The sequence below is a fragment of the Prionailurus viverrinus genome, chromosome F1 (assembly GCF_022837055.1).
Source record: "Prionailurus viverrinus isolate Anna chromosome F1, UM_Priviv_1.0, whole genome shotgun sequence".
NCBI classification, from domain to species: Eukaryota; Metazoa; Chordata; class Mammalia; order Carnivora; family Felidae; genus Prionailurus; species Prionailurus viverrinus.
Window position 1 is genome coordinate 64,497,557 of NC_062577.1, and position 13,869 is coordinate 64,511,425.

The 13,869-nt window shown below is 61.0% G+C and overlaps 1 protein-coding gene across 2 annotated transcripts; it reads left to right on the forward strand.

The window, feature by feature from the left end:
- The first annotated feature begins 790 nt into the window (after positions 1 to 790).
- Positions 791 to 10,727, forward strand: LOC125154994 (SLAM family member 9-like). Of its 2 annotated transcripts, none has more exons than XM_047839733.1 (6): positions 791 to 3,055; positions 7,114 to 7,506; positions 7,875 to 8,171; positions 9,509 to 9,647; positions 9,847 to 9,923; positions 10,163 to 10,727. In XM_047839733.1, exons 1-6 carry the CDS (start codon positions 2,983 to 2,985, stop codon positions 10,216 to 10,218), a joined length of 1,035 nt encoding a protein of 344 aa, XP_047695689.1. In that variant the 5' UTR covers positions 791 to 2,982; the 3' UTR covers positions 10,219 to 10,727. The 2 variants fall into 2 exon arrangements, with proteins under 2 accessions (XP_047695689.1, XP_047695687.1); XM_047839731.1 differs by having other exon boundaries at positions 2,301 to 3,055; positions 9,509 to 9,643.
- The last annotated feature ends 3,142 nt before the right edge of the window (positions 10,728 to 13,869 follow it).

Consider the following 13,869-nt stretch of genomic DNA (forward strand, 5'->3'; position numbering starts at 1 on the left):
GGACGTCCCCACTCTGTCTGCTCCGTCTGTGGAACTGACCTGCTTCCCAGCCCCCTCCTACCACCCCTTCCCCCAGCGAGTCCGGGCCCCTTCCCCCGGGTCCCCAGGGCCACAGCTGTGTCTGCGGTCCACACGGCTCCCCTCCCGGGAGGCTTGCTCAGGATCCCTTCCAGGAACAGGACCAGGTTCTCCCAGGGGAGCCCCGCTCTGGGTCCCAGCCCGATTCTTCACCAGGACCCTCCCGGACAGGACGGGGCTGCTGCAGGTTCAGCCGGTGATTTCACACAAGCACGTGGGACAGGTTTAATCTGACTTTCAGAGGCAGAGGAATACGGAGGCTCTTGGGACATTTCTTCAAAGAAACCGAGGCAAGGACCGTGAACTTGGAAAGTGGAGGCAGAGGGAAGTACAGGGTGGGAAAAAGGGAAAATGTAGAGTCTGGACGGGGAGCTGCTGGGAATCTGCTCAGGAGTAAGCCAACACATTTCGGACGCAGGAGGTTTATCCTGGAGACGGGCATTCTGGATACAATTGGAGGCTTTCCGGAGCATTGATGACCTCACTGGCCCCACACAGTCCCGGAGATTAACCCAGTGACCCCTGGAGCGTCTCCAAATCCCTCCGTGTTAAGAGCTCACTGGCTCAGGTCCGTGGAGCCATTTGTCCCCAGACATGCAGGGAATGAGTGAAAAAGATGAGATTCTCACTGGGTCTGGTCCTAAAGCCGCTCTCCCAGCAGCTGACTGTGGCCCCGGCACGTCCAGGAGGGTTTCAAGCCCGAAGCCCTCGGGTCAGCACAGAAACCATGTTGCCCAGGGCGCATTCTCCAGCTCAGGGTCATGATCTAAATTAGCTGCTGCCAGTCTGGTTAGAAAGTTCCGGAAGCGGCTGAGTGTGGGAGAAGTAAGCCCCACGGTGAGCAGGGCTGGAGGCGCTGGCCCACCTGTGACGCAGGCAGTGCAGGGGGGTGGCTGTGGTCAGCAGGGGCCTCTTTGGACCTCAGATGCTGCAGGGTTCAGGCCACAGGGCCTGTTTCCTCTGCCTGGGGGTGTGAGAAAGGAGAGAGGCTGTCCGGGGGCAGGCCTGGACTCCCTCCCCCTTCCCCTCCAGTGGGGCTTCTGAAGGTCAGGAGGGACTGAGGTCTGGACAGACCAGTGGCCTATGAGCCTGAGATGTGGGCCTGGCCCCGCCATGTCCCGGCTTCCAGACCGTGGGCCCATCAAATACCCTAAATGGGCCCCGACGTCGCTCATCTGTAAAATGGACGCTAATCTTGATATCCGCCGCCTCTCGCAGGGACCGAGCCTGGGAACCGCAGAAACCAGACACGCTGTGCACGGGTGACGTTAGCTCTTGCTGGCCAGGACGGCGGCGAGTGACAGAGATCAGTATGTGGGGTCGAAATGTCCGTGGTGGGGTGCCGGCGTGGCACGTGTGTTGGCGGCCCCTCCCGTGTCCTGACCTGCAGCTGCTGGGGGTTCCCTCTTGGGCCCTGGGCCCCGCCCTCCACACAGTGGTTTTGGTGAGCAGACACTCTTCCCCCGAGGCGCTCCCCGGGGTGCAGGGACAGGGACAGGGGCATTGCCGACTTGCTCCCCATCACGCCGAAGTGACCAGTGGTGAGCTGCCCGGGCGTGGCCTCCGTCCGAGGAGTTTCTCACCGCGAGGCCAGGGACTGAGCCTTCTGAAGGACTGTCCCCCTTACGGGACAGGAGCGGGGGAAGAAGGCGGTGTTGATGCTCTCTTGTCCGAGAGCACAGAGCAGGTCGGGAGCCCAGAGTGGACGGGGTGACTCTCGGAAGCCACACGGTGGGAAGGGACGGGGCTGGGATGTTGGGCCTCAGAGATCACGGTTAGGAGTCCAGTTTCTGCTCCGCCCTGCTGAGTGACCTGCGATGGTCGTCCACACCCTTAGGATGGGCTTCCGCATCCCCAGAAGGGACTTCCCAGCCTATAGGCTGACTGCCTTCAGTTCGTGTCCCTGGCCATCCTGGGGTCCAGCCTTAGGATCCGAGGCTCTGAGCAGCTGGGGGGAGCCTCCGTGGGCGGGGAAAGGCCACGGCCGGCGGGGAGTTATGGGGCTGCTCCCCCCAGGGTCCACGGGAGACAAGGTTCTCAGAGGTCGTGGGGCCCCGTCTGGGGAGAAGAGGCCTGACCCTCAGCAGGTGGCCGTGAGTCTGAGGCAGCCGAGCCTGTGGACGGAGGAGCCCGTCCCTGCCCCCTGCCTGTGTGTGAGAGAGGGCCCAGGGCTGGCAGAGCCTTAGGGGGACGCGCTGGTGGGGTGCTGCCCTGTTGGGGGGGTTGCCTTGTGGGGGGGCAGGGCGGGTCCGGGTGCCCGGAGGGCCTGGGGTGCTGGCAGTAACGAAACGCCCCTGTTTGCACTGGGGTGTGGGGGGTGGGCCCTTCCCACAAAGCGCTTTGTTCTTGTGCTCAGAGCATCTTCCTTAGACACCCGACAGTTAAGTGCAGAGAAAATCAGAAAGGAGATTTGACTCGTTCAATGGTGTTAAGACAGAGGACAGGCCCAAAGCAGGGGCGACACTGTGTCCCTAGTACAGTGGTTTGTGCAACTTTGGGCCTGGCCATCGGCTGGCCCTGGGGAGCAGGGCTGCCTGGGTGGAGTGTGAACCCAGGGAAACAGGTAAGGGGTCCCAGCAGTGCCGGCTGCGGAGCTGAGATCACCAGGCTGGTCGTGCCCACAGGTCGGGGCGTCTCCCACACAGCGCCTCACCCAGGGGGGGTTCCTATGTTTATTACACCATCGTTCCCCGAGGGTCCCTGCAGGTGCCAGAGAGAAGAGGAAGCATCTGAATGGCTTATCTAGAGCAGCCAGCTTGTCCTAGACAGTTAGCTCCGCCCTTGGGGTGGGAAGAGCCTAAGAGTGTTCTGAGCAGAAGCTCGCCTCTTCTCTTGCCTCTGCCTTCTGGATGTTTCCTCCACGGCCAACTCGGCCCAAACCAAGCCTGAAGGAGGCAGCCTGTGATGGGAGCCCACTCAGAAGACCCCCACCTGTGCTGGGCCTCCCGGCTCCTGGGGTTCAGCAGCCTCGTCCTCAGTGAGTGGCCCGGGCTCCCCGGGTGGGAGGCCGGTGTGCGGGGCAGGGAGGCGGGGGTCCCGTGTGTCTGATGTCTGTGGGGAACAGCCCGAAATACCAACTCTGTCAGGGAGCCCGAGGGGGGCATCTGGCTCTGAGCCGGGACCCGCCTGGCACAGGGGGAGGCTGCCTCCGCAGCTGTGAGGGGAGCAGGGGGCCGACCCAGGGTCCCCGTCGGAGCTGGAGGACGCGGGTCCCGCTTCTGGGGCGAGAGGAGGGCACGGACACAAGGAACCAGGAAGGGAGGGCGGCCTCCGGAATTTGAGGGTGTCTGCGCCCACTTGCTGGAAGGGTGTGGATGGAACCGAGGGCGCTGATAATCAGGGCCCCGGGACAGGGTGAACGGGGCGACGGGAAGGGAAGCAGCAGGTCCCCAAAAGGGAACTGAGAGAAAGACTGTCCTGAGGAAACCCGGATACCCCCGTTCGCACTTCCCCCGAGACCATCCGCCTTCGTGAAACAGACGAAATGAAAACAAAGGACAAGACCGAGGTCTCGAGAGCCGTGGATTCCTGGGAATTTCATTTCCTGCCGTGTTTTGCTTGAGTGCCCTGGCCTGTCCGGGGAAGGGGGGTGCCGGGGTTCTAGGAAATTCCCGACTCCGGGGCATCTGTAAGCAGGGCGTTTCTCATCAGACGTGAGGTTTGCGGGGACCTGGGGGCTCAGTTGAGCGTCCGACTCTTGATTTCGGCTCAGGTCATGATCTCATGGTTCACGTGTTAGAGCCCCGCGTCGGGCTCTGTGCTTTGTCAGCCTAGAATTGTCTCTCCTCCCGTCTCTGTCCCCACTGCACTCATGCTCTCTCTCTCTCTCAAAATAAATCAATCCATTTAAAAATTTATTTAAAAAAAAAGAGAAGAGGAGCTTTGAAGGCGTTGACATCTCTCTGATCTCAGTATTTTGGCCACAACAAAGCGTAGGCTTTCTCTTTCTTTTGATTTTAATTAACTGGAAAAATACGTGAGATGACGTAGAGTTTTCTCTGTCAACATCTGGGTTGGAAGATTATGTAGGAAAGAAGGAAAGAGAAATGGAAGAAAGAAGGAGAAAGGAAGGAAGGGGGGAAAAGTAAAAATCTATGTTCACTGCTGAATATTAAATTTTATCTTCTTCAGGGCCTCCTGGGTGACTCAGTCGGTTAAGCTTGGGACTTCAGCTCAGTCATGATGTCACCGTTGGTGGGCCTGAGCCCCCAGTGGGTCTCTGTGCTGACAGCTGGGAGCCTGGAGCCTCCTTGGGATTCTGTGCCTCCCTCTCTGTCTGCCCCTCCCCCGCTCTCACTCTGTCTCTGTCTCTTGAAACTAAATCAATGTAAAAAAAAAAAAAACCAATAAAATAAAACAAATGTTATCTTCTTAAATAAATCCTGGCTCTCTGGATCACAGCCACCTGTGTCCCTGGCCATCTGTCTCTCTGTCCTTCTGTCCTTCCTCTCTGGGATTAGCACCTTCTGCTGATCTGAGAGCCCTCACTGCCTTCCTCCCAGCTTGAGTCGGCTTCCAGCCTCCTGAAGCCCAGGCTCACCATCCAGCCTGGGGGGCAGGCCCCCCCCCCTGCAGCCTGAGGGCTGAGCCTCCTCCCTCTCTGGTGCCCTCCTTGCCAGCAGGTGCCCGAGGTCTTGCCCTGCCCCAGGCGGACAGGTACCTGGGTGCCCTTTGCCAGGAGAATAGCTGGGGCGTGAGAGCCCAGGACTGCTGGGAGCCTCTGAGAGTGAGCCCCTGTGCAGGGCAGGGTAGGGTAAGGGGAGAGGTGCAGGCAGCTCCCTGCAGGGGAAGCCCTGGGCTGGGGGAGAGGGAAGCCGGCTCCATGGGCAGCAGCCCAGTGGAGAGAAATGGGGAGATGCCCCCACCATGTGGAGCCACAGTACCCGGCCCTCCCTCGTCTCTAGGACGCTGCCCCCCCCCTGCACAGGTGTGCTCAGTTTCCTGCTGCATGGACTTGACCGGGACCATGGAAACCAGCTGCCGTGGACATGGCTCTGAGAGCTTCATGGCTCTGAGCGGAAGGCCCCGGGGGGACTTTGGCTCCCGTGGCCGCCTGTGGGGTGGCACCATGGGTGTCTGTCTCCCGGGAGCCCGTCCCTGATCCCGGGAGGAGACCCCGAGAGGGCAGCTGGTGGGGAGCACAGGGCTCCATCCGGGACGTGGGATGTTCGGGGCAGACCCCAGCTGTGCTTGCCAGGAGCAAGCATCGTCCTGATGGGAACAGCTCATGCCTAAGGGAAAGCTCTCGCCTTCTGACACCCTGGCAATGGTTCCCTGTGGGGAGCACGGTCATTGTCTCTGCATCAGAGACTCAAGGAGAAGGCAGGGAGGTTACTTGACTGCCCGAGGCCACAGACTGCAGAGAGCGGAGGACTCCCGCCTACCAGACCCTGCCCCGGTCCTCACCTCCCTGCTGCAAGGGACCTCCTGTTCTGAGACCCAAGCAGAGTCCCTTCCGGTCACATTCACACACCAACACTGCAACCGCAAAAGTTCTAGGAGGCATCCAGACCGAGTACAAAGCACACCTTTGCTGGGGGGGTGATGTTTTCCGGCAAGACGTAAAACCAATAAGCCTTACACGTAACGGATACATCCAGCTTCTTGAGGCTGAGAGCAGGGCCAGAGTCCACAGACAGAGGTGATGTGCACGTTGGAGAAGAGTTACGTTATGTGTGTTAGAAAACAGGCTGATTCTCTTACGACAGGTGCGGCGGCTCCTCTAAAGTAATGGGACACAACAAGCCAAGGACACAAGCAGATCCAAACCACAATGGGACGCAGCAGCTGGCACGTGGGGACAGGGACCTGCCGTCCGGGCCGGGCAGCGTCAGGCGGGATGCAGCCGCCTGCTGTCGGAATGAGGGAGTTAGTGACGACATCATTGCGTAGAAGGATCTGGAATCTTCTACAAGCACTACTGGCCTGAGCCCTTCTCTGGGTTCTCTGCTTCCTAGGAGAGCCAGGAACGATGTGAACACAGCGAGGGGGCAGGCCCCGCGTGAGGACAGCTCACGGACCTGGAGAGGGGTCTGGGGCCCTGGCAGGCAGCGGTCCCCCAGGCGGTCCTGCCCTGCTGCAGGGGACACATGGGTCTTCCTTTCAGGACAAGGTCGTTCTTTGCCCGTCCCCTTCTTTCCTATCCCGGTCTCCAGAAGGACCCAGGGTATCAGGTCCCCTGGGCTGTGCCGCATGGGGCATTTTGGGGTCTGGAGGGGCGGCCCGGAAGCCCTTGCCTTCTGGTCACAGCTCTGCAAGAGGTGACTGAGGAAGGACATTGAGGGTGTCTCAGGGACCGGCTGGGGAAGCATGGTCTTCGTGGCAGGCACAGCAGAGCTCACCTACCCATCATTACTTCTCCCACATTTTCCAGTTCTGGGTAGGTAGCCAGGGCCCTGTGACTAGGTGGCCAAACCCATGAGCAGAGATCAGGCCACTTCTGGAGGGAGAGAAACCCCCAAAGGCGATTCCCCTGTATGCCTTCCCTGCTGTGGCCCCGAGAGGTGCAGCCACCAGGCCGTGATGACTCTACCTTGTGTGACAGGAGCCCCCTCAGTCTCAGAATCTCCCCTTGTCTCAGCCCCTGAGCGACTGGAGTGCGGGTTCCCGTAGCACAGCCTCCCTGAGCCTGACCTTGGGCCACTCCGCTCCAGAGCAAGTCACAGGGCGCGGCCCCCACTCCAGGGCCAGGGCTCCCACAGCCTGTGGGCAGCCACTGTGAACGCTGCCTCCTAGGCTGGGCACTTGGCATCAGCCCAGATATGCTCGGGGCTCTCGATCCGTGATGTCCTCATGTCCAGACTCTCAGAGTTAGGTGGCGTGGACACTGCGGGACAGCAGGACGGTACCGGGTTCAAGGGGACGCCCCACGAGGACCAGGACCTGATTCCAGCATGACTCCAAATTCTTGCTCTGTCCCGCCTCCCGGAGTCAAGGGAGTCTACTGGGAGTCTACTCATGAGCGCCATGGGTTCTAGGGTTTTCTCCTTATTCTCAATGACCAAACACTCACCGTGTCTGTTTCCAATGCCCTAGGCGCCTTCAGCACTGTGGTCAACGGTTCTGGAACTCATGGATCTCAAGTGGAGGATTCTGGAAACGTGGTTTCTGTGAAGGGAACTCAAGGAAGTTCTGTGTCGTTTCGTGTGACCCGAAGTCCAGAATCACTTCCAGGAGTCAAGCTGGAGAAGATTTCTTGGGGCATTAAAAACAAGTCCGACTACCTAGTCCTCCTGCAAGTGTCTCCTGGGGAAGATGTTCCAAAATGGGTCAACTTCCAGGACAAGTTCGAGAAGAGGGTCCATGTGCTCAACACCACGACCCTGAGGATTGACAACCTGACCCTTGAGGACAGTGGGCAGTACTGGGCTCGAGTCTCCTTAACAGGAGGAAGAGAAACTATCCGGTATTTCCACCTCACTGTCTACGGTAGGTGGTGGCTCCTCCCCCAATACATACTTACCCCTTTCTTTTGTCCCTGGGAGTGTCCCTGGCCCCCCTCGCAGGACCCCTTCCAGACCCCACACTTGAGGCTCTGGCTTCTCCCTTGAAACTGGACGCAGTGTGTTCACCACAAGTCGAGGCAGAGCTGAGATCACGCCTGAGGCTTCACGCAGTGGCTCCTGTCCTCATAGCCACTCGCTGTATATTTGGGTCAAGTCCTGTTATCTGTAAAGTGGATTCACCATCCTTGGGGGGAGGATGCCAGGGTGACAGTGAGATTCCGCCCGAGAAAGCATGAGGTGTGATGCTTCCCACTCACTTGACCCCGTGTCCTCTTGTCCCTCTGGCCCCAGAGCCCGTGCCCCACCCCCAGATCCTGGCCAAGACTCCATCCTTCACACCAGACTGGTGCAATGTCACCCTGGAGTGCCACGCCCCGGGAACCAGAGAGGACGTGAATGTGTCCTGGGAGAACAAGGGCCTCCCCAGGGAGCTGGAACAGAGAGGGGTCCCAGGACCGGCCCCCAACCCCTGGACCCTGGCTCTGAAGCTGCCCCTGAGCCAGCCCAGCCCCAACATCACCTGTGTGGTCAGCAACCCGGGGGACCGGAAAACTGCCACCCGGGACCTTGGGGAAGTCTGTGCCCACGGTGAGTGCATCCTGTCAGAGGGGTGGGGAGTCCCGGGGCTCAGGTCCCCCTGGGGGAGGGTTCCGGGTTCTGTCCCCCATGTTTAGGTCACCTCCTGCCACCCGTCACCCGTCCAGGAGGCTGGCAGGCACATCCCGCTTGCTTCTGTCTTTCGGTGTCTCTCTCCTGCTCCTCTGCACCCCTCACCCCTGCTGGTCCAGGCAGCCCCCTCGGGTACCTCACCCCTGCCTCATCCTTCAGTCCTTGTGTGTCCCGGGAGGTCTCCAGCCAGCGAGGGGGGAGGGTCAGTGGTCGGTGCCACCTGACGGAGGCCGAGCCAGCCGCTGCCTGCAGGGTTCAGGCGTCGGGGCTCGTGTGCCCGTCTCCGGTCTCGGGGACACGCTTCCCGCCCCAGTGGTCGCCTGGATTCCCGGCTGTGTCCTGGGCTCCCCAGGTTTTAGCCTCTGGCCAGGCTGCTGCTTCTTCCCCTAGACCTTCCAGTCCCGCGTCCTCCCCTTCCGCACTTACTCCCGTCCAGGGACCCCTTGCCTGCAGCTGCCCCACCGTGGGTGACCCCTGCTGGCCCACAGGAGGCCATGCTGGGGTCCCGTCCAGCAGGCACTGACCTCGAGCAGGGCTCCTCACCTCGTTTGCTCAGGGCCCTGCAGGAGCCCCTGTTGAGCCGCCCTCACCCCTCGCCTCCTCTCGGGAGCACAGGGGCCCCCCCACTGAGAGCTGATGCTGTGGCCAAGGGGACCGGAGTGGGGGGGGGGCCTTGGCTGCTTCTGACTTGCCTTCCTGTCCCACCTCGGCCTCCCCACCTGACTTGCTCACCGTCAGCGTGTCCCCGAGTGAGCAGTGACCGACTTCCCCATGTGCCGCCTCGTCCCTCCACCCCATTGTCCCCTGCTGCCTCAGCATCCCTGAGTCCCCGGGGAAGCTCGTCCCTCAGTGACCCCTACCCCTCTGGAGGATCCTCCTGCCTCCCACTCACCCTCCTCCCTCCGGCTCCTCCCTCAACTCAGTCCGGCCCTCCCCTCCTCCGGGAAGCCCTCCCTGGAGACCCGTGTACTGGCTGTGAACCTCTAGTGCACCGCCATGGCCCTGGCTGGCTGCCTTCGGCCTTTTCCCAGCCCTCCCCCCGTGGCTGAGCCCCTCAGGCGCCTGGACCCTGTCCTGTCCCTCTCAGCACCCCGGTGCCAAGCAGGGCCCGGCGCTGGTTGAGCGACAGGACCTGCCGTGTTCCCCCCTCTCCAGCCGAGACCAGGTCCCTTCACATGTCTCCACATGCCTGGCAACGGGCATGTGACGTTGTCTCTCTCTCATCCTTCTTCACTGTCTGTGTGGGGGACACACAGGTCCACTTGCACAGGCCGGTGCTGGTTTCTTGAGAGACATCCTGGGGGCTCTTGGCATCACGTTCCTGATCCTTGGAGCTGGACTGTACCTTCGGTGCTCACGTGGGAAGAAGCAGAGCTTGGAGCCTGGGAGAGGCAGGTGCACTTGTCCTTCCCGTGCCCACGTACCTCCCCCCGCCCCCTACTGACCCTCAATTCCCTTCCCCCTGCATCTTGCTGCTCAGGGATGTCCCTGCAGAAAGCTGGTGGGTGTGGGCGTGACCGAGGGGGGCATGGTGGGGGAGGGTACAGGTTTCCAAGGCTCAGATTCAAGCTCCATCCGTGGGACTCTCGTGCAGGATCCCAGGAAGAGCACAGGGACCGTTTTGGTGGCGTCCACCATGCGGGGAAGATGTCCCGAGACCACAGGAAGCAGGTGAGGCCTGGGTTCTCCCACGTCCCTTGCCTGGGTGTGAGTTTGTCAAACCCAGGGATCAGCAGTTTCTGGCCTTGTTGCCTCTGTATCCCTCTCCAGACAGTGCAGAGTTAACACGGGGTCCGTGCAGTGCTGGGCGCTTTGGGGGGAGGTCAGGTGAGCGGCATGGCATCTGTGCGGGTCCCTCTGGGGCCTCTGTGTCCCTCAGCTGTGGCAGGAACCCTCTGTCTGCGTTCCAGAGTTCAGGGGAACCACATCTCGAACAGGAGACACCGCTCACGACAGTCTACAGTGAGGTCCGCCACCCAGGCCAGGGCTCGAGGGTGATTTAACAGGAAGGAACAGGGAATCCAGCCTCCCCCCGACACCTCTGTTGTGCGCGTGATGCCTGCGGCCCTGGTCCTGCCCCCTCCCCCTCTGGCTGCTCTCAGCAGGGACCTGATTCATCCACCCTCCGTGAATCTCTACGCGGACACGTCGTGCCCAAGTTGAGCAGAAGACACACATCGCGGCAGATCGAGGGGGACTTTCGTCGTTAAAAGAGTCCAAACTGTGGTCCGGTTCCGCTCAGCCTCAGCCCCTTTGGCAACCGTCAACGGAGCCCACTCTCCCCATGTCTGTGCCCCGTCCGTCGTCCTGTCCGGACCCTCGGCCTCTGGGACCCATCGACATGCGGCCTCAACTTCCAGCCTCGACCGTCTCACCACCAGCCAATTGTCAGTATGTGCATTTTCCTTCTGTCTCTCTCCCCAAATATATGTGTAAATAACCACTTTAAAAAAAAAACAGACTAAATTTGTCTAAGACCTATTATGGCTTAGTAATTTCAGGTTTAATTTGAAAAAGTTTGATTTCACTCTGACCCTTGTGACTCAACTCACAGCAGGACCCCGGCCCCTCCCTATCCGTCTCTTACTGCCCCCACCCCTCCATCCTCTGCTGGTCCCCAGGGAGCCCTCCTCTCTCCCCTGCTGCCACCTCTCCCCCGGTGACTCTGGCTGAGTCTGAGGCCGGAGCCGGGCCGCGCTGAGCCCGCGTCTCCAGTCCTGAGCCGACACCCTCACGCGGCCGCCTGATGAACATGGGCTCTGGGAGGCACAGTCACCTGTGGGAAACCCGATTCCTGTCTCACGGGGACCCTCCCCCTCCCCGGCTCCTCCATGGGCTCTGATGACCTTTCCAGCTCCCTCGGGTCCCACCGTCTGCCCAATGGCTTCAGCAACACCTGGAGGTCCCCTTTGCTCCCTTGTTCACTCCCCGCTGGCGTCCACACCACCGGCAGCCCGTGGGTCCCCGTATGTGCCCTGGTCTCTGCACGAGGTCCTCGCTGAGCGCCCGCGTCCTACTCTGGCACTCGGCCCCAGCTTCCTGCAGGTCCAGAACGCAGACCAGAACCCGGTACCGCCTCGTCCCCGGGACCTACCTGTGGGGCCGGCCGTGGGCGCCCCCTTCCCAGCATCGGGGGGCCTGGGGGGCTGACCTAGCAGCAGAATCCAGGCAGAGGAAGGAAGAATTCGAAGAGGAAAGACTGAGGACCCTGAGGGCACCCCCCCCCCCCAGCTCTGGGACCTCAGGTCCAGGGACACTGGTTGTTCTGCACACAGGGCACAGGCAGCCTGAGAGATGCCTTATTCGTAGCCTCGGGCCAGCTGGTAAGACACACCAAACTTCAGAGCTGCAGGGGAGGCCTCAAGGCCCAGAGAGCCAGGCCGGGTGGGGGCAGGAGAGAGAGGAGGCGCTGGGCTCACGGGTGGGAGACACCCCATGCTGACCTCCACCTGCGTCGCCCTGTCCTGCCCGTCCCTGTCGTCAGCTGTCCAGCAGTGAGGTGGACGAGGTGTGGGCCGCCTCTGCTCTCCCAGCAGGTGTGTGCAGGCGGGTGTGGCCCGGACCAACAGCCTTGATCAGGGGGTGTGGCAGCAGCAAGGCCCGAAACCCAGTGTGTCCACAGAGCAGGGCCGGAGGGGGGCGTCCTCCACACGACTCTCATCCAGGACACGCAGGAATGAGGGGCAGGAGAGGAGGGCACCTGGCAGCCGGCCCTGTCCTCTGGTGCCTCAGTTTCCCCTTCCTGGGCTATGGCCCTTGGAGAGGGACAAACCCTGTGAGTGGGGGTGGGGCCATGGCACCTTTCCCAGTGTTTCTGGCAGGTTAAGGGCCGCCTGTCACCCCACTCTTCCCTGCTCTCTACCTTGCCCTCGCCCCCAGCACCCACCCCCTGTTCCCCGGCTCCCAATGAGCTCCCGGGGACCCGCAGCGGCACACACAAGAGGGACAGACAAGGTCCAGGGAGCACGGGGGACAAGCTGACTGTGCACCCTGCATCCGGCCCCCAGGAGTCTCCCTATGTCCTCATAAACTCCAGTGTCCCCGTCCCCAGACGTGAGCCCTTGCCGCCTCTCTCCAGTTGGACCACCTCCGTAGGCAGCAGGAACGGGATGGCCGACTTGGCCTGTTCTGGGGGTGCACACGAGGCCGCTCACAGAGCCTGTGGTCTGTCATCTGCGGCCCCTCCCACTCGATCCCGACCTTCTTCCCGCGAGTCCTGGTGCGGGTGCCGGCACCTCTGTAGAGCAGGTGGGGAGGAGAGAACCTCGGAGCCACAGGGGGTCCTGGAGAAGGCGCGGAGCCCCCTGCACAGGGCCCTGCACGCGGGGGACGCTCGAGGCCTGTGCCCCGCCCCCCTTAACATGACGAGGGCCGGGCTCCCCAGGAGGCGGGACGTCCCCACTCTGTCTGCTCCGTCTGTGGAACTGACCTGCTTCCCAGCCCCCTCCTACCACCCCTTCCCCCAGCGAGTCCGGGCCCCTTCCCCCGGGTCCCCAGGGCCACAGCTGTGTCTGCAGTCCACACGGCTCCCCTCCCGGGAGGCTTGCTCAGAATCCCTTCCAGGAACAGGACCAGGTTCTCCCAGGGGAGCCCCGCTCTGGGTCCCAGCCCGATTCTTCACCAGGACCCTCCCGGACAGGACGGGGCTGCTGCAGGTTCAGCCGGTGATTTCACACAAGCACGTGGGACAGGTTTAATCTGACTTTCAGAGGCAGAGGAATACGGAGGCTCTTGGGACATTCCTTCAAAGAAACAGAGGCAAGGACCGTGAACTTGGAAAGTGGAGGCAGAGGGAAGTACAGGGTGGGAGGTCCGGGGTGGGGGTGCAGCAAAGCCGCCTGGCTCAGGGAGGGCAGTGGGGGTAGAGGGGGGGTGGACAAACAGCCAGGTGCCTCAGTTTCCTCTCTTTGTTTCTCTGTCCTTTAAATTATTTTTAAATTTATTTTTTTTAATGTTTATTTTTTTTTTATAAGCACATAGTGCTTTATTTTTTTTTCAACGTTTTTATTTATTTTTGGGACAGAGAGAGACAGAGCACGAACGGGGGAGGGGCAGAGAGAGAGGGAGACACAGAATCGGAAACAGGCTCCAGGCTCTGAGCCATCAGCCCAGAGCCCGACGCGGGGCTCGAACTCACGGACCGCGAGATGGTGACCTGGCTGAAGTCGGACGCTTAACCGACAGCGCCACCCAGGCGCCCCTAATGTGTATTTATTTTTGAGAGAGAGAGAGAGAGAGAGAGAGAGACAGAGAGACAGAGCGTGAGCAGGGAGGGGCCAGAGACAGAGGGAGGCACAGAATCCGTAGGAGGCTCCAGGCTCCGAGCTGTCAGCACAGAGCCCGACGCCGGGGATCGAACTCACGAGCCGTGAGATCATGACCTGAGTTGAAGTCGGTCACCCAACCGACTGAGCCACCCAGGCGCCCCTGTTTCTCTGTCCTTTAAAAGGGCACTTTTGTGTCCCCACTGCTGTTTCCAGGGTCTTGTGCCATTTTGCAAGGTGGCTCTCTTAGTCGTGCGCCAGGTTTCAGGAGGAATTCCTGAATATACCTGTGGGTTAAGGAATAGGCTTTGACGGCTGAGTCACCTGGAGAGGTTGGCAGGAAGAGAAAGGGA

Bases quoted from the DNA above. Each gene is read 5' to 3' on its own strand.
- LOC125154994 (XM_047839731.1), top strand. From the start codon at position 2,983: ATGGGAGCCCACTCAGAAGACCCCCACCTGTGCTGGGCCTCCCGGCTC. The intron at 3,056-7,113 runs GTGAGTGGCCCG...CCAATGCCCTAG, and splicing joins GTTCAGCAGCCTCGTCCTCA to GCGCCTTCAGCACTGTGGTC. The intron at 8,172-9,508 runs GTGAGTGCATCC...GGGGACACACAG, and splicing joins TGGGGAAGTCTGTGCCCACG to GTCCACTTGCACAGGCCGGT.